The 26,313-nt window shown below is 49.9% G+C and overlaps 1 protein-coding gene across 3 annotated transcripts in view; it reads left to right on the top strand.

Moving 5' to 3' along the window:
- The window catches only part of ctnna2 (catenin (cadherin-associated protein), alpha 2), a 1,599,328-nt gene that overhangs the window by 1,393,518 nt on the left and 179,497 nt on the right, over positions 1-26,313 (top strand). For all 3 annotated transcript variants that reach the window (XM_038793235.1, XM_038793233.1, XM_038793234.1), the window contains exon 15: positions 11,751-11,932. In XM_038793235.1, the coding sequence (XP_038649163.1) occupies positions 11,751-11,932 (182 nt within the window). The remainder of the gene's footprint in view (positions 1-11,750; positions 11,933-26,313) is intronic.

The raw sequence follows: 26,313 nt of genomic DNA, 5'->3' as shown, positions 1-26,313 counted from the left end.
TTGGACATTCTGAATTCTCCCTCAATGTACCTGGACAGGCGCCGGAGTGTGGCAACTAGGGGCGTTTCACAGTATCTTCATTGCAATGTTAATGTAAGCCTACTTGTGACACTGATAAAGATGATTATTAAACGAAAGAGAAAATGCTGGAAAATCGCAGCAGGTCTGGCAGGATCTGCAGGGCAAGAAAAGAGCTAACGTTTCGAGTCCAATGACTCTTTGTCAAAGATAATTATTGTCAGGTTTGACTTGTGACCCCTGAGTGGGGTAGCGGGCTGTGGTCGAGGTGGGTCTGCTCTGGGTGTGAGGGGAGAGGGGCGGGTCCCAGGTCCATGCTGGGAGGCTCATTGGGGTGGTTGGGGAGGAATGGGGGTAGGGTATGTAGGAGGGGTGAAGAGTGGAGGTGGTGTGGGAGGAGGTGGGGTAAGGTCAGTACCGGGGGGGGGGGGGGGGGGGGTGAAGTTGGGGTGGTGGGAGAAGAAGGGGTCGTAATGTCCGCACTGGGGGGGTGAGTCGGGATGGTGAGAGAAGGAGGGGAGACAGTCAGGTCTGCGCTGAGGGGGATGAGTTGGGTGGGGGATTGGGTGGGGAGGGGGAGAGGGAGGCTTGGACAGCAGACTGGCAGTCAAAAGGGGAAGGGCATGGCGGTCTTCTGTGGCTCGGAGTGGAGGCAATCCCATGGTGGAGGGAGGGGGGGTTTGTTGGGAATACCCTGGGGCATGGTTAATTGTGGAGTGGGGAACCTTTACTGTGGAGGGTGTCCTCTGTTTGGCTCGGTCTGGGTGTGGAAAATAGTTCTGTTCAAATTAGAAGCAGGTTTATTTCTTCTTTCGAACTCTTTCAGAGTAACTATTGGTGTAAAGAACCAACCAAAGTTAAATCATTTTGTCGGATGGTTCACAGCACAATTGTCTACAGGAAGTCAGCCCTTCTGGACAATTGCCGCATAAAACTTTCCCTGGGAACTTCTGAGAGGGATTCCCAGCGCAACTTTGGGGTACTTCCAAAATCCATTGCTGGGGGGCCAGGAAGGTACGGCTCTTCATCCTCCATGTCTCGCTACTTCACATTTGTTTTTAAAGTGAGATGAGCATCACCTCCTCTCTCAGAGGTAAGAGTATTACGAACTAACCATTGCTGAAAAAACATAGAAACATAGGCCACGATCTTTATCCTGCTAGTTTAGTTCAGTGGGCTAGACAGCTGGTTTGTGATGCAGAACAAGGCCAGCGCGGGTTCAATTCCCGTACCAGCTTACCCAAACAGGTGTCGGAATGTGGCGACTAGGGGCTTTTCACAGTAACTTCTGGGGCGGGATTCTCCCATAACCGGCGGGGCGGGGGATCCCGACGGGGCGGAGTGGTGTGAACTTCTCCGGCATCGGTCTGCCCCAAAGGTGCGGAATCCTCCAGGGCTAGGCCTGCCCTGAAGTGGTTGGCACCCCGCCGGCTGGTGGCATAGGGGCTTGGCGCCACGCCAACTGGCACCGAAGGGCCTCCGCCAGCCGGCGCGAGTCGGCACATGTGCGGGAGCGCCAGCGCGTGCTGGCGTCATCCCCGCACATGCGCGGTAGGGTTCGTCTCCGCATCGCCCATCATGGAGGACCACAGCGGCCAATGCGGAGAAATAGAGTTCCCCTCGCGGCACAGGCCCGCCCGTGGATCGGTGGGCCCCGACCGTGGGCCAGGCCACCGTGGGGGCACCTCCCGGGGCCAGATCCCCCTGCAATTGGGAGGACGGCAGGAGCGGGATTCACGCCGACCCCGGCGATTCTCCCACGCGGCTGGGGGTCGGAGAATCCCACCCCCGACTTGTGACAATGAAAGGGTATTATTACACACCGTCCATGGGATTGGTGGGTGGGGTGGAAGATCTTGTGAGAATTGGGATGCATGATTCTCACTGGAGAGATCACGTTTTCCAATTTTCCCCACTCCATGTGGGCTACGTCAAGAGATTCCCACCAACAATCCCCAGCTATTCACAATATATATTAATGATTTGGATGAGGGAACAAAGTGTAGCATCTCAAAGTTTGCAGACGATTCCAAGTTACATGGGAGGGTGAACTGTGACGAGGATGCAGGGATCCTACGGCATAATCTGGACAGGTTGGGCGAGTGGGCAAATCAATGGCAGATGCAGTATAATTTGGATAAGTGTGAGGTTATTCACTTTGGAAGCAAAAACTGGAAGGCAGATTACCACCTGAAAGGTTGTAAATTGGGAGAGGGGAGCATGCAGCGGGACCTGGGTGTCCTTCTTCATCAGTCACTGAAGGTAAGCATGCAGGTGCAGCAGGTGGTAAAGAAGGCTAATGGTATGTTGGTCTTCATTGCGAGAGGTTTCGAGTATAGAAGCAGGGATTGTTGCTGCAATTATACAGGGTCTTGGTGAGGCCACACCTGGAGTATTGTGTGCAGTCTTGGTCTCCTTCTCTGAGGAAGGATGTTCTTGCTCTCGAGGGAGTGCTGCAAAGATTTACCAGACTGATTCCAGGGATGGCGGGACTGTTATATGAGGAGAGATTGACTAGGTTGGGATTGTTCTCGCTGGAGTTCAGAAGAATGAGGGGGATCTCATAGAAACTTAGAAAATTCTAGCAGGACTAGGCAGGGTCGATACAGGGATGCTGTTCCCAATGATGGGTGTGTCCAGAACCAGGGGTCACAGTCTGAGGATTCAAGGTAAACCGTTTCGGACAGAGATGAGGAGAAAATTCTTCACCCAAAGAGTGGGAGCCTGTGGAATTCATTGCCACAGGAAGTAGTTGATGCTAAATCATTGAATATATTCAAGAGGGAGCTGGATAGAGCACTTGGGGAGAATGGGATCAAAGGCTATGGGGATAAAGCAGGGTTAGGCTATTGAATTGGATGATCAGCCATGATCATGATGAATGGCGGAGCAGGCTCGAAGGGCCAAAAGGCCTCCTCCTGCTCCTATCTTCTATGTAACAAAGGATGTGAACCTAATTTTAAGCTGCAGTGCTGATCGGGGCGGCATTTAAAGATCTCTTTGGAGCCGGTTCCTGGCTCTATGAGACCCTGTCCCACCAGAATGTCAATGTAAACAACGCAAACTCATTATATTTTGGCTAAGAGGCTCAAGATTCCCTGCGGAAGCTAGTTAGTGCAACTGGAGAGTTCCATGTCTGTTTTCTGACTGAGGCTTACACTTTGCAAAATTCTGGTCAGATTCTATCCCATGTTTTAGCTTCAACTACTTTCTGTGATAGTGAATTCCTCAGGGTTAACGCTCTCTGGGTGAAACAATTTCTCCTTGGCTCAGCCCGAAATGGCCTACCCCATCTCCTTAGACTGTGACCCCTGGTTTTGATTCCCCCACATCAGAACATCCTTCTTGCACCTACCCTGTCCAGTCCTGTTGAATTTGATATGTTTCTATGAGATGCCCCTCATTCTTGTAAACTCCAGTCAATATAATCCTAATTGACTCAGTATCTCCTCATACGTCAATCTCACCATCCTCGGAATCAGCCTGGTAGACCTCCATTGCACTCCCTCTATAGAAAGAACAACATCCTTCCTCAGGCACGGAGACCAAATCTGCACACAATATTCCAGGTGTGATCTTACCAAGGCCCTATAAAATTGCAGAAAGACGTCCCTGCTCCTGTACTCGAAATGGCATTTACCCAATGCAGGTGGCTGCCCGGGATAAAAGGGAAGAATGTAAATGGTGGAGACTACCGCGCTTTAGTTCATAAAGAGAAATGTTGAATACTATGAAGAATGGGCAGGCGAGTGAGATCTGACTGGTTGGTTTATGGCGGTGGGGCATGGTGGAGGGCACAGTGGTACAGTGGTTAGCACTGTTGACTCACAGTGTCAGGAACCCTGGTTCGATTCTGTCCTCAGGTGACTGTGTGGAGTTTGCGCTTTCTCCTCGTGTCTGTGTGGACTTCCTCTGGGTGCTCTCGTTTCATCCCACAGTCCAAAGATGTGCTGGTCAGGTGGATTGGCCATGATAAATTAATCCTTAGGGTGGGGTTGCAGGAACGGGGCGTTGAATTGGGTCTAAGTAGGGGGATCTTTCGAAGGGTTTGCGCAGAGTCGATAGGCCGAATGGCCTCCTTCTGCACTATCAGGATTCTATGGAGATCATTAATGGCACAAGCGTGGGCAGCATGGTGGCATAGTGGCTAGCATTGCAGCCTACGGCGCTGAGGACCTGGGTTCGAATCCTGGCCCTGGGTCACTGTCCGTGTGGAGTTTGCACATTCTCCCTGTGTCTGCGTGGGTTTCACCCCCACAACTCAAAGATGTGCAGGATAGGCGGATTGGCCACGCGAAATTGCCCCTTAATTGGAAAAAATAATTGGGTACTCTAAATTTATTTATTTTTTTTAATAAAAAATTAATGGCACAAGCGTGATGGGCAGAAGGCCCATGGTTGAGACAATGTTTGATACAATGCTTATTCAAGGTAGTTTAAAGCACGCAGGACTATAAGGATGTAGATAGTGGTGTTGTGGCAATGTAATTGGACTCGGAATCCAGAAACGGAGGCTCAAGGGCCAAGGAATTAAGTTCCACCCACATTGCTGGTGAACCAAACATGAGTGGCAGCCGATTTGTATTGGAGAAGATTTGCATGAAAGAAATCAACAGTTTGTTCAGTGAAACAAAGAATAAACTAAGAACAGAAAAGTAAAAGTGAGGTCAGATACAAGAAATGTGTCTCATTTAATTTAATGCAGTAACCGCAGCCCCTCTGCAGGAGTCTGCATGTTTGGTACAGTTTATTATGCTAAGTATATGGAGCAAGAATCAGCAATGATGAATGTTGTCTCAGAGGCTGAGCAAATGTAAATTATACACTTTGGAAATAATATGCATTAGCAGCACACATTTATAAAAGTGCCTTGAACATGGAAAAACGTTCCAAGGTCTTTTACGGCGGCAAAACAAAATTGGACAGGAATCGACAGTAGGCATAAGGACAGTGCGGTCAAAATTTGGTCAAAATAGTGGGTTTTAAAAGGCTTTTAAAGGTGGAGAGAGAGTTCGAAAGGAAGATGATTTGACAAGTACATTCAAGAGAGTGTGAGGAAGGTGGTTTAAAGCACACAGGGCTATTCGGAAGACAATGGTGGTGTGGTGACAATGTAATTGGACTAGGAATCCAGAAATGGAGGCGAATTCTCAAGGGACAAGAAATTAAGTCCTACCAATGTAGCTGGTGTGATATAAATTCAATTAATAAATCTAGAATACAAACTAGTGTCAGTAATGGTGACCACGAGAACTATCATCGATTGTCACAAAGACCCATCTGGTTCACCAATGTCCTTTAGGGAAGGAAATCTGCCGTCCTTGCCTGTGACTCCCGACCCACAGCAACGTGGTTGACCCTTCACTGCCCTCTGCCGTGGCTGCTCGGTTCAAGGGCAATTGGGGACTGGCAACAAATGCTGGCTATGCCAGTGATGCCCGTATTCCATGAAAGAATATGAAAAAAGGAGGGATGCATGAGGCCTCTGGAGCTGCGTTCCAACTCTTTTTAAATTCACTTGGGGGATGTGAGCTTTGCTGGCAATGTTGTTCATCCCCAATTGCCCTTGAAAAGATGTTGGCGAACAGCATTCTTGAACTGCTGTAGTCCATGTGGTGTATGTAAACCCACATTGATGTTCGGAAGGGAGTTCCAGGATTTTGGATATATTTTCAAGTCAGGATGGTGTATGACTTGGAACTTGCAGATCATGGTGTTTCTATGTGTCCGCTGCTCTTGTCCTTCTAGGTGGTGGAAGTTGTGGGTTTGGAATTTACTATCAAAGGATTCTTACTGTGTTTTTGCAATGCATCTTATAGATGCTGCCAAGGTTGGCACAGGGGGCTGTTTAGCTCACTAGGCTAAATCACTGGCTTTGAAAGCAGACCAAGGCAAGCCAGCAGCACGGTTCGATTCCCGTAACAGCCTCCCCGAACAGGCACCAGAATGTGGCGACCAGGGGCTTTTCACAGTAACTTCATTTGAAGCCTACACATGACAATAAGCGATTTTCATTTTTCATTTCAATCAACCGAGCTATTTTGTCCTTGTTGGCCAGTTTCATTAACTGCCTCCAATTTCCCTACCCAAAAGTCCCTTTCTCCCATTGCTAATTTGAGAACTGGTCGGCGTTCAAAGTAAAGGAGAAACACAGGAAATTTGTTTTTTCACAAGGGAGCTCAGAGATATTCCAGAAAATTTATTTTTAATTTCTGGACACTGGAGGACCTCCCTGCTGTGTTGGCAACACTGTTTATCAGGAAGCTGTGGGTGCGGGATGCGCATTGTAAGATTGAGTAAGGTTATAGAGATGAGGAGGGTCAAGGCAGTGCAGAAATTTGAACATAAAGATGGGAATTATAAATTTACGAGACATCTGGGGTTTTAGCAGCCAATGTAGATCAATGAGGACAGGTGTGATGGGTGAGTGTGACTTTGAATAATTAAATATTGGGTGTCAGTGAATCCTATAATAGTTATCCTCACATCTGCTGTAGAAAGCTCCGAAGCCTGGAACTTGCAATATTAATGGATGAAGGCTAACACCTTCATTTGACATTCTTTGACTGCGGTTTTAGCAGGCGTCAACCCATTTCAAATAAATGAATTAATGCCATCATTAAAATAGCTAGCAAAAGAATTGCAAGCTACCAACGCTATTTGTTCTCGGTTCAAATACACGACAGACCCATCTTTAAATTTTACATAAACTATCAGAATTTGTTATTAAAGTTCTGGTTTTGATTGTTGCGGACTGTACCTCAGTAAATCCTTTGTCAACCTAATACATTTTTTATAGGCCATAAGATTACAGTCACTTCAGTGTTTCAGACAATCAGATTTGTTGCCAAACAACTTATTATCACCTCTGCTTTCAATGTTAATTTATAGGCGCATTTTGCGCGGTATTAATCCTGGGCTCACATACCTTTATATTACCTAAGGTAGCAACTCCAAGTGATTGTCACTGAAGTCAATGTGCGAGAAGTAATGCAATGCAAAGGGAATATTCTGCTCCTTTCACCTTCAGGCATGTTTGAATCAAAGCAGGAATTTGCCCAACACCTTCCCTTACACACCGTGGATATATATTAGGCAACAATGTAAAGTAGCCATAATCCCAGATGACCATAAACTGATTTTCCCTTTGAGGGGGAGAGCTGAATGGTGATTATTTAACATGAAGATCACCACACCTCAGGCGAGGGGCAAGTTTGAGAAGGCAGGCCTTCATGAATGACCTCAGCTGCTATGGGAATTGAACCCACACTGTTGGTTTCTCTCCATCGTCAAACCAGATGTCCAGCCAAGTGAGCTAAACAAGCAATAATAACTTTCTCCTTTAACACAGGGAAACCCCTCGAGACACTGAGGGGTTTTGCGGTTTAGGAAGGTCATTCCAACGTGTGGAGAACTAATTGGATTAAGACTGTGGCCACTGACCCTGAGGCAAGACAGGGGATGGGTGCACAAACTTATGGGAGTCGTAAGAAGGTTTAAGGGGATATTGAGTGATGAAAGACTTAGAGCTGGGCACATCCACAGTGTGAGACAGGAAACCAATGCAGTTCAACAAGAATAAGAGGACAAGATGAGCAAATATATAATGGAACAGGATAGGATAACTGAGTTTTAAGTGAGAAGGAATTTATAGAGATGAAAGACTGGAGGGCAACCAAGGAAGCACTGCCTAGTTTAGAGATTTAAAAACATGGATGAGGATTTTCGCAGCAGATAACTTAAGGTACACACAGGGACAGGTGATATTCCAGAGGCAGACATTGGCTGTCTTTCTTTTTTATTCTTCTTCTTTGTTCTTTTGATCGGAACATTGTTGGCAAGCCCAGCATTTATTATCTATCCCTAATTGGGAAAGTGGAGGTGAGCTGCCTAGAACTGAATGGCTTGCTGGAACCATGTTACAAAGTAGTTAAGAGTCAAGTGCAGAGAGGATGTTGGATTGGAACCTTAGATTTGGATCAATAGGATGCTGCTGAAGCAATCTTGAACCTAAGACAGTTGTGGGGGGAAGAGGATGGAGTTGGCATCAACATGGAGTTGGGGCAAGGGTCAAAATTATGAGTTTAACCTTCCTAATTTTTAGCAATGAAGGGCTGGAAAGGTAAAGATCATGGGCGGGATTCTCCGTTCCCCCAGCCGCATGTTTCTTGGCGGCGCGCCGTTAGTTGACGGAGGATTCTTTGCTCCCACCACTTGACAATGGGGTTTCCCATCGAAGCCGCCCTACGCCGTCAGTAATCCCATGGGGAAGGGTGGGTACTGCCAGCGGGAACAGAGAATCCCAACTGCTGGAGAATTCCGGCCTGGGCGGGATTCTCCGCGGACTGGTGGGGCGGGCCACTCCGGCGCCAAGGAGTGGTGTGATCCACTCCGGCGTTGGGCTGCCCTGAAGGTGCGCAATCCTCCACACCTTCAGGGGCTCAGATGGCACCGGAGTGTTTGGCGCCGCGCCAGCTGGCGTGGAAGGGCTTGGCGCCATGCCAACTGGCGCCAAAGGGCCTCCGCCGGCTGGCGTGAGTTGGTGCATGCACCGGAGGGTGAGCGTGTGCTGGCATCATCCCAGCACATGCGCAGGGGGGTTCTTCTCCGCACCGGCCATGGCGGAGGTTGACAGCAGCCGGTGCGGAGGGAAGGAGTGCCCCCACGCACAGGCCCGCCCGAGGATCGGTGTGCCCCGAATGGCGGGCCAGGCCACCATGGGGGCACCCTCCAGGGCCAGATCCCTCCAGGGCCAGATCCCCCCCCCCCGTGCCCCCTCTCTGCAGGCCGCCCATGGAGCCAGGTCCCACCGGTTAGGACCTGTTGTGATTTACGCCTGCGGGACCCTGAAAACGGGCGCCCACTCAGCTCATCGCGGGCTGGAGAATTGCCAGGGGGGCCGTTGCCAGCAGCCGCCGAATGCCGCCGGAGTTTGGCAGCCGGCGGGGCGGGATTCACGCTGCCCCCTCCTCCCCCCCCCCCCCCCCCCCCACCCCCCCACCGGTGATTCTCCGACCCGGCGGGGGGGTCGGGGAATCCCGCCCATTATTTCTGACTTTGGTTGGAGTTTGTTTTGTGATGGAAGAATCCCTGATTGGAGAGATTCAGATGGAGAGCTGAGCAAGAGATGGTCACAAATGTGACAAGTGCTGACGCTTTGGGACAGAAAAGAAAGCAACTTCCTGGGACTGAGAGAGGGGTCGAGGCAGGGTGTGTAGGCACAGCCTCTTGGCTGACTTGACTGTCCAGAGGGAAAGGATGAATTTGTATGTATTGAGCGAGATATTCAAGGGGATAGTGGTTTGCAAATGCTGATCAGAGAAGACAAAGATAGTTCAGATGTAGGCTGAAGTAATCAAGGATGAGGGGTTACTTAGTCCAGAAGCAGAAGAACGAAACACAGGTGTTTAAATAAAGAGAAACTGGGGATGAGTTGGGAGGCTAGTAGACAATGAGGGCAGAGAGATACAATGAGCATGAAGAAAACAGTTAAATGTATGGTTTAGTGAACAAGGCCACAGTAGACGAAGGTAGAGCTGGCAAAATAGTTCAAAAATGTTAACAAATGCTTTTGTGATATCAGTGGCATCCAGATTACATGATGTGAATATAAACTCACTAATTTCAGGCAGATAAATGGGTTTTAAAAAGATAATGTGGGCTGGATTATTTTGGTTTTCGGCAGGATGATGTAGACAGAAGGGATGGTGAGTGGTCCGCTTGCTCTCTCCCTGCTTTCATTGCCTGGCAAATAAAGCATCAGTTGGCCAATCATCAGCTGCCTGGCAGGAATGCAGCTAATTAGTGGTTTCAAAGTGGGGACCCAATCGGGGTCGAGGCCGGGCATCATGTGGTAGAAGTGTTATGTCGTGAACCCAAAATTGGTCATGGCCCCGACTGTCAAATCTAGCCCATGGATCTGTGTTTTCCCTGGAAAGGTTTTTCATTCTTCGTTTGGTATCAGTTTGGCTGGAGAGGAAAGGGAAGTTCTGGATTCGATGGGCAGAACTTTCAGGTCCCGCCCACCCCGAGACATTTCAATGGTCCGTCAAATTGCCTGTGCCGCGCGTGACCATTCCAACGGCGGACTGAAAGATTTACCCTGTTGTCTTCAAATTAATGACAGATTAAACAATTCCTGTGAGGTGATTTCCGTTCCATATCTTGAGGAATAAAGCATTTCTCCCCCTCTCCCACTCTTTGCTTTATTTAGGCTGCATGTGGCCACCTTTTTCAGTTAGCATTTGCGGCCTGAAATGTAGAGTGGAAATTTCTCATTTCGAGACTCAGTGACGTGGCAGGGACAGGACCATGGAGCATTCCCGTTGCAGAGGCCAGTGGGAAAACATGCCGAATCATCCGGCCCCGACCTAAATAATTATGCACCTGGGTGTTTCATATCGTATTCAGTGGAGGGGCAGGCCTGGATGGCACATAGTCTGCCTACATGCCCGGGTGCCATATTGAAAAGGCGCCCAACATCACTGGCCCAACTTTGAAGGAAGAAGATGGACCGCCTGAAAATGAAGATAGATTGCTGACAGCACTCTGAGACCGAAGAGGGACGTCCTGAGAATGAAGGTGGATCTCCAGGAACATTCTGAGGCTGGAAGATGGACCTCTTCCAGGACAGCGAATTTGGAAGGCCCACCTGCAGATGTACCCCGACCCACTGCTGCGGTGTTCCAGGATCCAAGGCTGCAGAGGGTCTCATCCTAAACTCCGGTGGCAGCTCTAAGCGTTGTTCATAGGGTGCTGGCATCTGCATGCCACATTGTTCTGAATGTGTTTCATACTGGTGTGTCTTTCCGTTGGCTTGGCAGAGAACCTGGCATGGGGGGGGTTCGGGCCTTCATCTACATCCCATTAACAGGATGCAAATGAGATTTACGTTGTCCCTTCGCAGGCTTTCTGACTCGCCATGGTGACCTTCTTATGCACTGACCTGATTAACACTACACCCCTGTATGCTTCACCCGATGCTGGTGTCTATGTATTTACATTGTGTACCTTGTGTTGCCCTATTATGTATTTTCTTTTCTTGTACTTTATGATCTATTGAGCTGCTCGCAGAAAAATACTTTTCACTCGGTACACGTGACAATAGACAAAATCAAATCAAATCAAGATCCCGCTGTAAATTCACGCTGGCGTGAAACCAAATTCTGGGCCCCCCCACCGTATTCTCCCAACATCACCGCCATCAAGCAGGTGGCGGGCTCTTGGGAGAATTTGACCTGTAATTATCCAATTTCAGCCCTCAACAGATCTTCCCTTAATGTCAAGGTTTGATCCAGAATTGTCAAGAATGATAGAAAGAAATTGCATTTATATGATGCTTTTCATGACTCCAACCCCAAAGCACTTTTTGAGGCGTGTTCACAGTTGTACACTAGAAAACATAATTTACACACAGCCATTTTCCACCGACAAAAATGAAATAAATGGCCAAATAATCTATTCCTTATTAACATTGGCCGAGAGGCGGATATTGGCAGGAAGGAACTCCTTGTTCCTTTTTGAACAGTGTCATACAATCTTTTACATCCATGTGAAAGGTCAGACAGGATCCCGTGGAAATACATCCCAAAATATGATTTTGAGAAGCTCAATATTTTGCTTGGAGAAACTTTGAATACAGGCTTTTCACGAGTTGGAAAAGTTTTCAACAATATCGAAGCTGATTTTCATTCATTTGTGACTTTCTTCCTCCCTCCCATACCCTGGTACAGGCCATCATGGCTCAGCTGCCCCAAGAAGAAAAGGCAAAGATTGCTGAGCAAGTGGAGAGCTTCCACCAGGAGAAAAACAAGCTGGATGCGGAGGTGGCAAAGTGGGATGACAGCGGCAATGATATCATCGTGCTGGCTAAACAGATGTGTATGATTATGATGGAAATGACCGATTTCACCAGGTAAGAGAATGTGGACAATGTATTTGTCCCAATTAATAACCTGAACGTACCCAGCATGCACCAAAAAGAGCCAAATACTCTCAGTACTGCTGCATCAAATTCTTGAGCACGAGGTACTACTTGCCGTTGCTCAGATGAATTTTAAATGACCGTTTTTAACCAAGTAACAGAAGGAGATAATGGACGGGATTCTCCTTTCCGGAGACTAAGTCCCCACGCTGGTGGGAGGACTGGCACCAACCACTCCGGCGTTAACAACTCCCGAAAGTGTGGAATTCTCCGCACTTCCGGGGGCTAGGTGAATGCCGGAAGGGCTGGCGCCGCTCCAACCGACGGCGAAGGGACTGCGCGAGTTCGCGCATGCGCCGAAGGGGGTGGCATGATCTTGCGCATGTACGGAACCAATGGCGTATTCTGGCGCATGCGCGGGGGGGTTTTCTTTTCCGCGTCGGCCATGGCGGAGCCCTACAGGGGTCGGCGCGGAAGGAAGGAGTGCCCCCACGGCACAGGCCCGCCCGCAGATCGGTGGGCCCCGATCGCGGGCAAGGCCATCATGGGAGTCCCCTGACCGCCTCCCCCCCCCCTCCCCCACCGCCAAGGACCTCCCCAGCCGACTTATCTGCCAGGTCCTGCTGTGTGGGACCATGCCTAACCCGCGCCGGCGGGACTGGCCAAAAATGGACAGCCTGGGGCCCGGAGAATTGCCGGGGGGGGGGGGGGGGGGGGCTGCCAACGGCCCCCAACCGGCGTGGCATGAACCCCGCCCCTGCCTGAGAACCGCTGCCGGAGAATACGGCAGCCAGCGTCGGGGCGCCCCCCCCCCCCCCAGGGATTCTCCGACCCGGCGGGGGGTCGGAGAATCCCGCTGAACATGTTTGTTGCAATGAGCAACATCAACTGTGCACTTATTGCAGTTAAAGGGGTGGATTCTAACCTCCAAACATGAGTGGGTTCAAGTTGAGAGAGAGATGTCAAAGTCTTCATCTGAAACCCGAGCCCAACCACCTCCCCTGTGTCAGGCTTGGCTCTGTGGGTGGCCCTCTCACCGCGGACGCGGCACAAAAATTCAAGGCTGACACTCGCAGTATTGAAGGAGTGCTGGGACTGTCATAGGCGTCATCGTTCAGAACAGACGTTAAACCCACCTTCCCTCTCAGGCGTACGTAAAAGAGTCGATGGTACTACTTTGAAGAAAAAACAGTGAGTGCTCCTTTGGTGTCCTTGCCAATAACTATATCTGAATTATAGGAACATAAGAACAGGAGTAGGCCATTCAGCCCCTCGAGCTTGTCCTGACATTTAATGAGATCATGGATGATCTGTGACCTAACTCCACATTCCTGCCGTTGGCCAATATCCCTCAATATCTTTGTTTAAAAAAAAATCTGCCAATCTCAGAGTTAAAATGAACAACTGTTCCAGCTTCAACTGCTGTTTGTGGGAGAGAGTTCCAAACCTCTACCACCCTTTGAGTCAAAAGGTGCTTTGTAATATCTCCCCTGAACAGCCTAGCCCTAATTTTTATACAATGCCCCCTAGTTTGAGAATCTCCAAGCAGTGTAAATAGTTTATCTTTATCTACCCTGTCTTTCCCTGTTAATATCTTGAATACCTCAATCAAACCACCTCTTAACCTTCTAAATTCTACCGAAAACAGATCTAATTTGAGTAATCTCTTCTCCTAACTTAATCCCTGTTATCCATGAATCATTTTTGTAAACATATGTTGCACTCTCTCCAAGGCCAAAATATCCTTCCTAAGGTGTGGTGCCCAGAACTGCTCACAGTACTCCAGGTGGGGCCCAACCGGGGTTTTGTATAGCTGCAGCACAAGCCCTGGGCGAAATTCTCCGACCCCACGCAGGGTCGGAGAATTGGCGGGAAGAGGCGTTATTTCCGCTCCCGCAGGTTTTCGAATTCTCCCGCCGGTAAAAAACCGGCGTTGTGCAAATCCCGCCGGCAGCCTGTGAAAACAGCTGGCGCCGGCGGGATTTCATTTTTTTTGCACTGACCTTAAATCTCCGGCCCGGATGGGCCGAAGTCCCGCCGACGTGGCCACGGGTCACGTCGGCGAAAATCACAGTTGATTTAAAACGGCGTCAACCATTGATGATGGTTGACGCCGTTCAGTGTCGGGGGTGGGTTGCGGCATCGGGGGGGGGTGGGTTGCGGCATGGGGGGGGGCATCGGGGGGGGTGGGTTGCGGCATGGGGGGGGCATCGGGGGGGGTGGGTTGCGGCCATCGGGGGAGTGGGTTGCGGCATCGGGGGAGTGGGTTGCGGCATCGGGGGGGTGGGTTGCGGCATCGGGGGGGTGGGTTGCGGCATCGGGGGGGTGGGTTGCGGCATCGGGGGAGTGGGTTGCGGCATCGGGGGAGTGGGTTGCGGCATCGGGGGGGTGGGTTGCGGCCATCGGGGGGCATCGGGGGAGTGGGTTGCGGCATCGGGGGGGTTTGGGGGCAGCGGCGGGCAGAGAGGGGGGGGCGACGGATGCCCGGGGCCAACGCACCGTCGCCCCCCCCTCTGTACGCCGCTGCCCCCTACCCCAACCACCCCCCCTCACCACCCCTACCTCCCTCCAACGCACCTACCCCCCTCCCCACCACCCCTACCCCCCTCCAACGCCGCCCCCCATCTCTCGCAACGCCGCAACCCCCCCCCCTTAACGCCGGGTCCCCCCCCCTCAACGCCGGGTCCCCCCCCCTCAACGCCGGGTCCCCCCCCTCAACGCCGGGTCCCCCCCCCTCAACGCCGGGTCCCCCCCCTCAACGCCGGGTCCCCCCCCCTCAACGCCGGGTCCCCCCCCCCAACGCCGGGTCCCCCCCCTCAACGCCGGGTCCCCCCCCTCAACGCCGGGTCCTCCCCCCTCAACGCCGGGTCCCCCCCCTCAACGCCGGGTCCCCCCCCTCAACGCCGGGTCCCCCCCCTCCAACGCCGGGTCCCCCCCCTCAACGCCGCAACCCCCCACCCTCAACGCCGCAACCCCCCCTCATCGCCGCAACCCACCCCCCCCCCCCCCCCAACGCCGGTACCCACACCCCGTCCCCCTCCCTCTGAAGGCCGGTACCCACACCCCCCCCTCTCTCCTCCTCCCCCCCTTCCTTCTCCCCCCTCCTTCCTCTTCCTCCTCCCCCCTTCCTTCCTCCTCCCCCATTCTTCCTCCTCCCCCCTCCTTCCTCCTCCCCCCCTCCTTCCTCCTCCCCCCCTCCTTCCTCCTCCCCCCCCTCCTTCCTCCTCCCCCCCTCCTTCCTCCGTCCCCCCTCCTTCCTCCTCCCCCCCTCCTTCCTCCGTCCCCCCTCCTTCCTCCTCCCCCCCTTCCTTCCTCCGTTAGTGGGGGGGGGTGCGGCGTTAGTGGGGGGTGGGGGGGGGGTGCGGCGTTCGAGTGGGGTAGGGGTGGTGAAGGGGGTAGGGGTGGTGAAGGGGGTAGGGGTGGTGAGGGGAGGGGGTTGGGGTAGGGGCAGCTGCGTGCAGAGGGGGGGCGACGGTGCGTTGGCCCCGGGCATCAGTTGCCCCCCTCTCTGCACGCCGCTGCCCCTACCCCAACCCCCCCTCACCACCCCTACCCCCTTCACCACCCCAACCCCCCTCCAACGCCGCACCCCCCCCCCCCCACTAACGGAGGAAGGAAGGGGGGGAGGAAGGAAGGGCGGGGGAGGAAGGAAGGGGGGGGGAGGAAGGAAGGGGGGGGAGGAAGGAAGTGGGGGGAGGAGGAGAGGGGGGGAGGAGGAGAGAGGGGGGGGTGTGGGTACCGGCCTTCAGAGGGAGGGGGACGGGGTGTGGGTACCGACGTTGAGGGGGTGTGGGTACCGGCGTTGAGGGGGGGGGGACCCGGCGTTGAGGGGGGGGGGGGGTTGCGGCGTTGCGAGAGATGGGGGGTGGCGTTGGAGGGGGGTGGGGGTGGTGGAGAGGGGGTAGGGGTGGTGGGGAGGGAGGTGGGGTGGTGGGGAGGGGGGTAGGAGTGGTGGGGAGGCATGTAGGGGTGGTGAGGGGGGGTTGGGGTAGGGGGCAGCGGCGTACAGAGGGGGGGGGCGACGGTGCGTTGCCCCGGGCATCCGTCGCCCCTCCTCTCTGCCCGCCGCTGCCCCAAACCCCCCCCCTTTGCCGCAACCCCCCCCCCCCAAATGCTGGGTCTCACCCCCCCCCAAAATGCCGGGTCTCACCACCCCCCCCCCCAAAATGCCGGGTCTCACCACCCCCCCCCCCCCAAATGCCGGGTCTCACCACCACCCCCCCCCCAAATGCCGGGTCTCACCCCCCCCCCCCCCCCCAAAATGCCGGGTCTCACCACCACCCCCCCCCCCCAAATGCCGGGTCTCACCACCACCCCCCCCCCCCAAATGCCGGGTCTCACCACCCCCCCCCCCCCAAAATGCCGGGTCTCACCACCCCCCCCCCCAAAATGCCGGGTCTCACCACCCCCCCACCCCCCCCAAAATGCCGGGTCTGTCTCTCTCCTCCTCCTCCTCCAAAAAACGCCGGGTCTCACCACTTCCGCAGCTGGTGAAACTGACGCGTATCGCGTTAGTCAGCTGCTAGCCCTTCCGGGACCGGAGATTGCCAGCTTAAAAGAAGGCCCGGACGCCGGAGTCATGCGCACCGATTGTTTTCGCAGGCAACCCGCGTTACGAAGGCCTACGGAGAATCCAGCCCCCTGTGTCTTTGTACTTCAGTCCTCTCGATATAAATGCTAGGATTCCATTAGCCTTTTTGATTATTTTCTGCACTGGCTCGTGGTATTTTAAGGATCTCTGCACCTGAACGCCCAATTCTATTTGGAAATCCACTTTAAACCTTTTTTCATTTAGAAAGTACTCTGCTGTATCCTTTTTTGGTCCAAAATGGATCGCCATTTTTGGTCCAAAATGAATTCCTTCTGTCTCAATTTTGCCCATTCACCTCACCTGTCAATATCTCCTTACAATTTTATGCTATCATGTAGGCAGTCTATAATGCTGCCCAACTTGGTATCATCCACAGATTTGGATATATGATTTTCTTTGCGATCATCCAAGTCATTAATCAATAATGTAAATAATTGAGGCCCCAAGACGATCTCTGTGATATACCACTCGCATCTTCTGCCAATTAGAGTAATTACCCATTAACCCCACTTCTGGCGCCTGTCACTCAGCCAATTTCCGAACCATGTCAATAATTTGCCCTCAACTCCTTGGGCTTCCACCTTAGTTAACAGTCTCTTGTGTTGGAAATGCCTTCTGGAAACCCATATAAATAATATCCATAGACATTACCCTGTTCACTACCACTGTCACCGCTTCAAATAATTCAATAAGATTAGTCAGGCATGACCTTTCCTTCATGAACCCATGCTGGCTCTACCTGATGAACCAAACTTTTTCAACGTGTTCAGCTACCCCATCCCTGATTATAGACTCCAGCAGTTTCCCCACCACAGATGTTAGGCTAATGGGTCTGTAATTCCCTGTTTTCCCTCTTTCACTCTTCTTAAAAAGTGGAGTGACATGAGCAATTTTCCAATCCAGAGGGACTACTCCTGAATCTAGTGAACTCTGAAAGTTTATAATTCAGGCATCTACAATATGCTCCCCTACTTGCTTGAGCACTCTCTGATGGAAACCGTCAGGTCCTGGGGATTTGTCACACTAATTTCCATTAATTTCCTTGTTACTGCTGCTGTAGTTACGTTAATTTTATTAAGTCCCTGTCCTCGTTCGACTATTCATTTGTTTGGGACTATGGCAAGTTATCCTCCATTTCAACTGTAAATACGGAGGCAAAGTAATTGTTCAACATGTCTGCCATTTTCCCGCCTACATTGCTCCTCACCACCCTTTATGTAACTGTAAAGTTTCTTCTCATTGATTTTGAATCCCTTGAAAGTTTCCTTTCATAATCCCTTTTAGTATCTCTTATAAGCTGCTTTGTAACCCTTTACTGGTTCTTGTACCTGTGCCATTCGGCCAGATCTGTGCTATGCTTTGCATTTTTGTAAGCCTTTTCTTTTAGTTTTATGCTGTCCCTAACCTTAATTGCCCATAGCTGGTTTGTCTTTGTGAAGTGGAGCCTTTTATTCTCAGGGGTATATACTCACTCTGTATCTTGTTAAATGTTTCTTTAAATATTTTCCACTGATCTTCAGTAGTTTGACCCACTAACAGATCTTCCAAGATCACCGTGGAGAGTCTCTGTCTCATCCCATTAAAATCAGCCTTACCCAAGTCTAAAATTCTCGTATCTGAATCGTGCTTTTCACTTTCAAATTCTACGCTGAATTTCATCATGTTGTGTTTACTATTTGGTAAATGTTCGGACATAGTTAGGCGACTAAATTTGGCTCATTATTCATAACTAAACCTAATATTGCCTATCCCCTTATCACATCTGGAATATATTGCTGCAGGAAACTATCCCAGACGCATTCTAGAAATTCACTACATTCCTGATAGGTGCTAGTCTGCCTCTCCCAATCAATGTGTAAGTTAAAATCCCCCATTATTGCTACTCTGTTTTGCTACATACTTGCCTATTTTCTGCATTTATACAAGCTAGCACCTCAGAACTGCGACCAGGGGTTGATACACAACACTCATTACAGTTTTAGATGCTTGTTTGTTCCTCCCTTCCAACCATATTGATTGATTGATTGATATTTATTATCACATATATCGAACTATGGTGAAAAGTATTTTTCTACGGCCGAAGGAACGTACACAGTAGACAAAAGAATAATCGACTGAGTACATTGACAGTGGTGCATCAACAAATAGTGACTGGTTACAGTGCGACACAAGGCCAAACAAGAGCAGCATAGGGCGTCGTGAATAGTGTTCTTACAGGGAACAGATCAGTCCAAGAGAGAGTTGTTGAGGAGTCTCGTAACTGTGGGGAAGGAGCTGTTCCTATGTCTGGATATGCGGGTCTTCAGACTTCTGTACCTTCTGTCTGATGAAAGGGTCTGGATACAGAATCAATGTGAGGGTGGCAAGCTTGTGTGATACGTTAGGCTGACTTCACCGCACTGCAGTTTCTTGCGATCTTGGGCCAAGCAGTTGCCATACCAAGCTATGATGCAGCCGGATAGGATATCTCGAGGGCACATCTGTGGAAGTTTGTGAGAGTTGATGCAGACATGCCGAATTTCTTTAGATTCCGTAGGAAGTAGAGATGTTGTTGGGCTTTCTTGGCTGTTGCATCAAGGTAAGTAGACCAGGACAGACTGTTGGTGATGGTGACCCCCAGGAACTGAAAGTTATCGACCATCTCTACTTTGGATCTATTGATGTAGATGGGGGGAGGTATCGTGCTACGCTCCCTGAAGACGGTGATCAGTTCCTTGGTCTTTCCAACGTGTAGAGAGGTTGTTTTTGGTCTCCATATGGTCTCCACTGGATGCTTTCCCCTCATTATATCCTCGCTCACCATTGAGTTGATGGCATTTCTAATCAGTAAGGCTCGGCCACCCCCTCTGCCATCTTCCCTGTCCCTCCTGTAAACTTTATATCTGAGTATATTTAGTTCCCAGTTCCGACCATCCTGCAACCATGCCTCTGTAATAGCTACTGCATCATAATCTTCAATTTGCATTTGTGCCTGCAGCTCATCCAGTTTATTCCTTGCGCTCCGTGCATTAGTATACAGAACTCTTAATTGGACTGTTCCCCCTTCCCTGTCCCTCAGCACTGATGTTTTATTTGGATGTTTATTATTTTTCTCTTTTGCTTTAACTCCTTGTAGTTTTGCCATTAGCTGCAAAACCGGAAATTGAGTTCCTGACTATTCCTTTACTCTCTGCCATACGACTTGTTTTTGGAACTGTATTGAATTCCCCTGAGGCCTTCTTCCCCCCCCCCCCCCCCTTACCAATTTTCAATAAAAATCGGGAGTTAAAAGTCTAATGATGACCATGAAACCATTGTCAATTGTCATAAAAACCCATGCGGTTCACTAATGTCCTTTAGGGAAGGAAATCTGTCTTCCTTACCTGGTCTGGCCTACATGTGACTCCAGGCTCACAGCAATGTGGTTGACTGTTAAATGTCCTCAGGGATGGGCAATAAATGCTGGCCCAGCCAGCAACACCCACATCGCATGAACGAATAAAGATTAAAAAAACAAGGGCGGCAGCACTGAGACAGTTTAATTTGGTTGAAAAAAAGTCTAAGTTTGGACCAAATGAAACTACTGAGCAGCAATGAAATTTTACTAACTGACCTTTTCCTCTCCTGTCCCAGCTCTCCATTTTGCCTTGGTCACCATGACAACCACAAAGTTTCTCTTATTATTTTAAGACTGGGCAGGCTCACTTCACGTCCTACCCTCCCCACCAACTCCCTCCATCCTCCGCCGACCATTAATTGGGTTGCAGACCCATCTCTAGAGTCATTAATTAAATTAATAACTTATGAAAATCCCCTTCCCTGGCAAACTGCCGATGGAGGTGGGAACACGATCTGGGATCGGTCCTGCCTCAAATGGGAAAATCTGGCCCAAGGTTTTTTATTTCATCTTGGAATCTTAACCAGTAAAGGATAATGCATTGCAACAAATATCACAGTATGCTGTATGGACAAGACAATGGCTGTTATACGCATGTCTTCTGTGATACACTCAGCAATGTCTGCTATGTATTGTGACTTTGATTACGGCTATTTCAGTGACAAAGCCCACGAGCTCCTTGCACTTGTGGCCCCTTTCATCTAGCGGAAAGAAAGAAAATACTTTTGGCTGAGATGAAACCCAGGTTACAGAGATAAAAGGGAAGTGTGCTAACTGAAATCCTCAAACCTGACAGTACAGAAATGTACCTGGCTTTGAAAGTCCATTTATCTCAAACTTTCTAGTAGGTACACCAAGGCAATCATGTTTCATACCTGACCAGCAACATCTGTGATAATATTCGATTAGAATCAATAGACAGAACTCGAAAGTGACTTTTGTTGATATTTCAATGTTTTGTTTTGGTGCATTTGTTCATAATCCAGTTGCTTCTCTGTCAAAGTATTTTTGTATTGTATTGTACGAAGTGTTTGTATGTAACCAAAGCTGTTTAGTATGACAAAACTGCAAATCCTTTTACGAACATGCCAAGTGTGTGGTAGAGAACGATTTTCAGGAGTTTAAATCGATAGTACTGACATGGCAATATTCAACATTAAGGTCCCGGTATTGAGTGGGAAGAGGGAGGATGAAAGTGAAACTGAGAGTGCCTGAAAAACCCAGTAGTCCTGCCGACCGTAACTCTTGCTTCTCTGAGTCTGCAAGAAGTGCTGAATCAGCCAAAAAAAACATCTGGAGCCCCTGTCCCACTGTTCCCAACTCCCCAAGAGCACAGCATTAAATTTGAAATCGGGTACATAATGTTGGTGTCTCCAGAACCAGGGATCACAATCTTAGGATATGGGGTAGACCATTTAGGACAGAGGTGATCAGAAATTTTTATTTTTTAAGAAGTTTTTAAAAAATTCAGAGGACCCAATAATTTTTTTTCCAATTAAGGGGCAATTTAGCATGGCCAATCCACCTACCCTGCACATCTTTTGGGTTGTGGGGATGAAACCCGCGCAGACACGGGGACAATGTGCAAACTCCAGACAGACAGTGACCCAGGGCTGGGATTCGAACCCGGGTCCTCAGCGCCGTAGGCAGCGGTGCTAACCACTATGCCACCATGCTGCCCTGGGGTACATAATTACAATCAAATACATTAATTAAAAGTTTTACTTCAACACCCTGATATCCACTTGCCTTCTCGTGTTGCACAAATCAACCCATCGTCCCCAACCTCTCCTGCCCATTCTAGGCCTATTAATATTGAGGCCAGAAAGCCTGTTTAATGTTGTTCTCCAGATAGAGTCATGCAGTGTCCCATTCTAATGATGTTACCTCAGTGATAGCGCTAACTCCTTCGTCCCTGCATTTCCTATACTTTCTTAATTTTGTTTTCAAATATTTGCCTACCTCTATCTGAAAAACGTAGCTAGATTATTTTCCCCTCACTCGGCTGAATTTGACATCACCGTCGGTAGGTTTGTGGGCAGGGATGAGAGTAAAAACCATTGGACAGGCTTCACACAGGGCTCCTGCCCAACCTGACTCTCTGCAATTTTACACTGGCTGGCCTGCCCACCATTGCTGCAACTGAGGCCCGAAAATGGACAATTATTGACCACCTCAGGGCTATTTCCTACCAAGCTGCAATTTTCAGGCTGGTGGGAGGAGTTCCCAGGTATGGGGTAAGTTCAAAATAAATTGAGTTCAAGCCTTGAAGGGCTCGCCCTCACCAACAGTCGCCTTTTAACATTGGATTCTCCTCCCTTCAGGTCAGTAACCATGGGTGTCTTTGGCATTTATTATTACATAATTACATAAAATAACATAGAACACACAACACAGAAACATGTTATTTGTCCACATTCTGTGCAATCCCTCCACCACTGACCAATAGTGCCATCACTGTGTAACATCTACAAGATGCACCATAGGAATTTACCAAGGTTCCTTAGGCAACACCTTCCAAACCCATGCCTTCTACCATCGCAAAGGACAAAGCAGCAATACCAGAGAACATCACCGCCTGGAAGTTCAAATCCAAGTCACTCACCATCCTGAATTGGAACTATATCAGCATTCTTTCACTGTCTCTGGGTCAAAATCCTGGAATTCCCTCCTTAACAGCACTGTGGGTGTATCTACATCACATGGACTGCAGCGGCTCAAGAAGGCAACTCACCACCATCTTCTCAAGGGCAACTAGTGATGGGCAATAAATGCTTTCCCAGCCAGCAACGCCCACATCCCGTAAATGAACATTTCTTTAGAAAATGGACCATGCTGTTGTTTATGCTTCAGACAAACCTCCCTCCACCCTTCTTCCTTTCACCCTATCGGTGTAAATTCGGTGTATTTATTTTACCTTCATGTATTTCTCTGGCTTCCTCAAAGTCGAAGTATAGTGAACATTATTATGTGGGGAAATGTAGCAACTATTTTGTCTGAAACCAGAGCATTAATCCTGGAATCATAGAATCCCTGCAGTGCAGGAGGAGGCCATTCAGCCCAACAAGTCTGCACCGGCCCTTGGAAAGAGCAACCTATTTAACGTGAAGAATGAACGGTTAACCCGTGTTTTCTTTTGCGTGACGGTATTTTCTTCTGGTAGTTCCTCAGGATCTTTAGCATCCATTGGAACCACTCAAATAGGCAGACCGGGCCTTGGTTTAATATCAGCACAAAGGACAGTACATCCGACAGCACAGCTCCGAATTGGAATGGCAAACCGTGCTTCAAATACTTCATAAACTAAATTTGAATCAGGGAGAAGCGAATGAATCCTTCACTCAGAGTGACAAGTAATGCGGTGAGGAGTAGTAGAGACACAAATGTGAAATGTGGTTGGCTGGTGAACCGTGAGCATGAGCATACTGGATGAGCGAGCTTCAATTGGCTTTCCTCATGCTTTACTTTTCTCATGACCTGCTGTTCCAGTCATTGCCGCAGAAAACAAAACTCTCCCCATTAGAAAAGGCTGCCCACATATGTTTCGGCAGTCACTATGGAAGCTCGAAGAAATGCTGAGTCATCACAAATGGCATGTGTCGGGAAGGGCAGGGGGTAGTGGGAGGGGGGGAGGGGGAATTTAACCAAAACGGCGAGCTTTGCATGAGGCAACTATTCCTCAAATAATGAATTCCTCCCTCCCTCCCCCATGCAGTTTGATTGCAACTCAACTAGCAGTATGGGTCTAATAAAGATCTTCCCTAAACTGTCGGAATAGTGACAGTTCGCTTAACAAGATGACAGCCTTGAAGCTGTCCCCTCTATAATACCTCTCTACACTGCTTGCTAACAGGAATGTCTCAAAAACTGTTGTGACAGATACTACCCAACTTTTGACGTTCAGTGTGTCAGTAACAGGGAAGAGTTTTGGTACTTCTGTAATTACTTAATCATTCTCATGCGCGACAGTTTAAAAAGAAAGAGGCTTTCATCTCAGTATTGAAGTGTGGAGACACCACAAATGTTTAACTCGCCTTCGCGTTTGTCAAACCGGGACGGCCGTGTCTTTTCCAGAGCTGCGCGTCTTCAGCAGCCACTTAAATTCGAAGTCTTCCTCACTTTGCTCCACATCAAGCTGCATTTGAGGAGCTGCCCTTCATCCTCTTTCGACCTTCAGAGTAGCAGCTCACACAGGGCTGCTATGAATTTTTCAGTGACGGTCAGTTAATTGACTTGGATGGTTTGAACAAATTTACGGGCAGAGTTCCAGCTCCAGGACAGTTACTATTTCCCTGGTCCCAAGGTGGGCCTCGCCAGTTTTTCCACGGAAGACAATAACGAGGTCTAAACTTGCCTTTTCAGAACACCCACTGAGGGCAGGGGAATGGGATGAATTGGATAGCTCCATCAAAGAGCCAGGGCGAGCACATTGGGTTGAATGGCCTCGTTAGTTGTGTCGACGAGTCAACTGTTTCCAAATTATTAGTTGCATCTGCCACTTGCAGGTACATTAACTGCTAAATATGATTTTTCATAAGAGAATGTCTGCCAAGCCAGTTTATCTGAAGCCAGATGGAGCCCCTGGTCACAAAGGAGAACTTTTCGTGTCCAATGTTTCTTCCTCAAATTCATGAAAATTTCTCATTCAACCTCCGGCTCACTTTCCTCCACAGAAGGTATGCTCGGAATTGGATATATATAGATGATGAAGCTTATATAAACAAGGCACCTTACTGATGCAGATCGTCACTTAGTGGGTAAAATTTCTGTCTGGACAAACTGCCGAAATGTATTTTGCTACAGTGAGCACTCAATTACTCAGTGATGGGGACAAACTTTAATACAATGGCTATTTTACCAGTGACTTTAGCCCTTTCATTGAACTCAAAACTAATTTTATGAGAACATATTAAAAGTTCTTGAGCACATAGTCACATGGCATAATATTAATGCTTACCCATCTTCAGCACTTCAGGTTGTGTTTCTAACAGTGTGACATAGGGTGCAATTCTCCGGAAAGGTTTCTCAGTGTGGTAGCGAGCGAGAATTGCCGCGAGCTTCTTGGTGCTCAGCCCATCGAGGCCGGCAATGCAATTCAACGTTAATTCATCCACTTAACGAGGCCTCACAGGCTTCTCGCGCTAATGAAGTCTAGCCAGCTGATTCACCGGCACTGCGCTTGCCAGCCCCCCGATAACAAGGCAAAGCAGCGCTTAAGCTGCACTTGCTCAGCTAACCCCAACCAGCTCACAACAATGGCGTCAAGGAGACCGGCCCCAAGATTCGGGGATGCTAACCTGGGGAGGCTTCTGGATGCAGTGGAGGCCATAAAGGATGTCCTGTTCCCCCGAGAGTCCCGTAGAGTCAACCATAAGGCAGCCAGTGCTGCCTGGGATGAAGTGGCAGCAGCTGTCAGCTCGGGGAGTGTGACCAGGAGGACTGGCTTCCAGTGCCGGAAAAAGGTCAACGATCTACATCAGGCAGCACGAGTGAATAGACACCAATGCCACACTCCCAAGGGAGCATCAACCCCTCAACTCCCCATGCGACCCCCAGCCCTCCCTCCACCCCCATCACCCCTCCAGCCCAGACCTCCCACTACTGTGAACCACCCTTGTGGCTCATAGTGCCCTCTCTGTGTCTCCTCAGGAGAAGCTCTCCCATAACCGTTGAGAGAGAGCCCAGACTGGTGGAGGGGTGCCAGACTTAAGAATCCTCACCTCCTTCGAGGAACGGGCCCTGAAGGTGACTGGGGTGACCGAGGACAGATCAGTCAGCCACTTGCAGGGTGGCGGACGCCGCAGAGTTGAGGACCACCGGGCTCCACCTGGCTACCTGTAAAATGTGGGTAGTGATGGCCTTAGTGACTGACCCATCCCTGCCACTGACCACATGTCCATTCTCCTGCAGGTCCTCCAGCCGTCGGTGCCGGCCCATCCCGGGCAGCACCCTCTCCTGACTCCGAGAGAGCTCTGAGGATGCAACCTTAGTCGCAGCACAGCTGCCATCCCCAGCCTCCACCAGTGCAGTTACACACACCTCGGTGGGGTATGTTAGTGGATATGCTTCTGGGTCACATTCTGTTGAGCACCACATTGCTGCTGATGATACACATCAGATGAAGGAAGGAGTCCCCAGGTGAGACAGCAATTGGAGGTCTGCTGTATCCCAGGACCCAGCTGGGTCCCAGCCTGATGCTGGGTCTGTGATACAGAGTCACCCAGAGCTGATGGAGATGATAAGAACCAACCTGGACATTCAGAGGGAGATGTCAGCGTCACTCCAGCAGATCCATAGCTGCTTGGAGGAGTCCCAGACACTAGCGGCACAGGAGATGGCACCGGCAATGAGTGGCACCGAGGCCAACACTGCAAAGGTGTCGACCCCAGTGGAGAGCCTGGATGT

Source organism: Scyliorhinus canicula, chromosome 3 (assembly GCF_902713615.1).
Source record: "Scyliorhinus canicula chromosome 3, sScyCan1.1, whole genome shotgun sequence".
Classification (NCBI taxonomy): Eukaryota; Metazoa; Chordata; class Chondrichthyes; order Carcharhiniformes; family Scyliorhinidae; genus Scyliorhinus; species Scyliorhinus canicula.
This window is presented reverse-complemented; position numbering and strand designations above follow the sequence as displayed.